Source organism: Tamandua tetradactyla, chromosome 2 (genome assembly GCF_023851605.1).
Source record: "Tamandua tetradactyla isolate mTamTet1 chromosome 2, mTamTet1.pri, whole genome shotgun sequence".
NCBI classification, from domain to species: Eukaryota; Metazoa; Chordata; class Mammalia; order Pilosa; family Myrmecophagidae; genus Tamandua; species Tamandua tetradactyla.
The window spans coordinates 56,661,901-56,664,310 of record NC_135328.1 but is presented as its reverse complement, the minus strand read 5'-3'; the positions used below and the strand labels follow the sequence as shown (position 1 = coordinate 56,664,310).

At 56.3% G+C, this 2,410-nt stretch overlaps 1 protein-coding gene across 1 annotated transcript; it reads left to right on the top strand.

Moving 5' to 3' along the window:
- The first annotated feature begins 420 nt into the window (after positions 1-420).
- ALDH1B1 (aldehyde dehydrogenase 1 family member B1) lies at positions 421-1,892 on the top strand. The gene is given in 9 exon segments (XM_077133630.1): positions 421-466; positions 469-534; positions 537-693; positions 695-996; positions 999-1,330; positions 1,332-1,407; positions 1,410-1,514; positions 1,517-1,717; positions 1,720-1,892. Coding segments are annotated over 9 exon segments (1,440 nt in total). The 5' UTR covers positions 421-438.
- Positions 1,893-2,410: the final 518 nt, after the last annotated feature.

Below are 2,410 nucleotides of genomic sequence, written 5' to 3'. Positions count from 1 at the left end.
CAGGGTACCGGGGATAGGGAGTGCGGGGGTGGGAAAAGTTGCAATTTTGATGAAGAATGGTCAGGGAAGGCGTTACTAAGAAAGTGACATTTGAGCAAAGACCCAACGATGGTGAGAGAGTAAGACCCAAAGATGGTGAGAGAGTGAGCCTGAGATGGATATAGAGGGGATGAACTGGAGAGCGTTTCAGAGCTGTCTCACACAGCCATGCTTCTAGAAGTGACACCCCTTTCCGCTAGAACCTAGTGTGTCTGAGCTGGTGGGTCGTGCAGCTTTTCACTTGATTTCTGCGGTTCCTCCTGCCCCCTGCAGGCGCTCAGCGTGCCGCGGAGCCTGGTGCCCCGCTGCTCCGTCTCCGCAGCAGGACTGCCCATACTCCTCAGCAGCCGTGCCCCCGAGCCCATCCTGAACCCAGACATCCGCCACAACCAGCTGTTCATGGACAACGAGTGGCGGGATGCAGTCAGCACAAGACCTTCCCCACCACCGGGGAGGTCACTGGGCACGTGGCTGCAGGGGACCCGGCCGACATGGAACGGTGAAAGCAGCCCGGGAGGCCTTGCACCTGGGCTCTCCCAGGAGCCGGATGGACGCCTCGGAGCGGGGCCGGCTGTTGAGCCGCGGGGCCGACCTCGTGGAGCGGGATCGTGTGTACTTGGCCTCGCTGGAGACCTTGGATCATGGGAAGCCCTTCCAGGTCTTACAGCTTAGACCTGGATGAGGTCATCAAGGTGTACAGGTACTTTGCCCGCTGGGCTGACAAGTGGCATGGCAAGACCATCCCCATGGGCGGCGAGCACTTCTGCTTCACCCGGCACCAGCCCGTTGGCGTCTGTGGCCAGATAATTCCATGGAACTTCCCCTTGGTCATGCAAGGCTGGAAGCTTGCTCCAGCGCTTGCCACGGGCAACACTGTGGTCATGAAGGTCACGGAGCAGACTCCCCGTTCTGCCCTGTACCTGGCCTCCCTCCTCAAGGAGGCGGGCTTTCCCCCTGGGTGGTGACCATCATGGCGGGCTATGGCCCCATGGCGGGAGCAGCTATAGCCCAGCACAAGGATGTTGACAAGGTTGCCTTCACCGGCTCCACCAAGGTGGGTCCCCTCATCCAGAAGGCCACCGGCAATTCCAGCCTTAAGAGAGTCATCCTAGAGCTGGGTGGGAAGAGCCCCAGCCTTAAGAGAGTCACCCTGGAGCTGGGTGGGAAGAGCCCCAGCATCGTGTTGGCCAATGCCGGCATGGGCCACATCGTGGAGTAGTGCCATGGAGCCCTCTTCTTCAACACGGGCCAGTGCTGCTGTGCCGGCGCCCGCACCTTCATTGAGGAATCCAAATTATGACGAGTTTCTCGAGAGAACCGTGGAGAAAGCCAAGCAGAGGAAGGTCGGGATCCCTTTTGAGCTGGATACCAGCAGGGGCCCCAGGTGGACAAGGAGCAGTTTGGGCGAGTCAGGGGCTACATCCAGCTTGGCCAGAAAGAGGGTGCAAAGCTTCTCTGCGGTGGGGAGCGTTTGGGGAGCGTGGTTTCTTCGTCACGCCCCCAGTATTTGGTGGTGTGCGGGATGACATGAGGATTGCCAAGGAGGAGCTCTCTGGGCCTGTGCAGCCACTGTTCAAGTTCAACAAGGTTGAGGAAGTGATTGAGAGGGCCAACGACAGCAGGTACGGGTTGGCTGCTGCTGTGTTCAGCCGGGACCTGGGCAAGGCCATATACCTTACCCGGCACTGCAGGCTGGGACGGTGTGGGTTAACACCTACATCGCTGTCACCTGTCACACGCCATTTGGAGGTTTCAAGGAATCTGGCAATGGAAGGGAGCTGGGGGAGGGCGGGCTTAGGGCCTACACAGAGGTGAAGACAGGCACTGTCAAGGTCCCCCAGAAGAACTCATAAGAATGGCCACCAGGAGAACAAACTCCAGTCCGGGGGTTCCCCAGTCTCCTGGACCAGCAATTGCCGAATGTTTAAAGGAGTGGACCCCTTTCTTTGTTATAAATTAGCTCTTAGAGGGAGGCCCAGTAAATAAAGCAAGAATAGAAATGAGAAGGCCCAGAGTCTTATCCAATGGTGCCCCAGCCTCCTTCATGGCCCTGAGTCACTTCCATGAAAATTTAGTAGTCTGTGGAAGACAGATTAAAGCCATTGACCTGGGTGGAGCTTTTATTCTACCTGCCTGCTCTAAGGACTTTCCAGTGGATTGACCTGATGGCTTAGTGGATGGACACAAGCCATCCACTAATGGAAGGATTGGAAGGCATTTGATGTCTTGAACTAGGTGGAAACCAAATCTTGGTTCCCCTCTTTATTGACTTAACCTAATAGTTACGAGTGCTTTCCCTTTCTAAGTACCAGTTCTTAGCTGTTTTGCATGATTGCACTTCATTTCACCACTGATTTTCCTTAATTAGAGG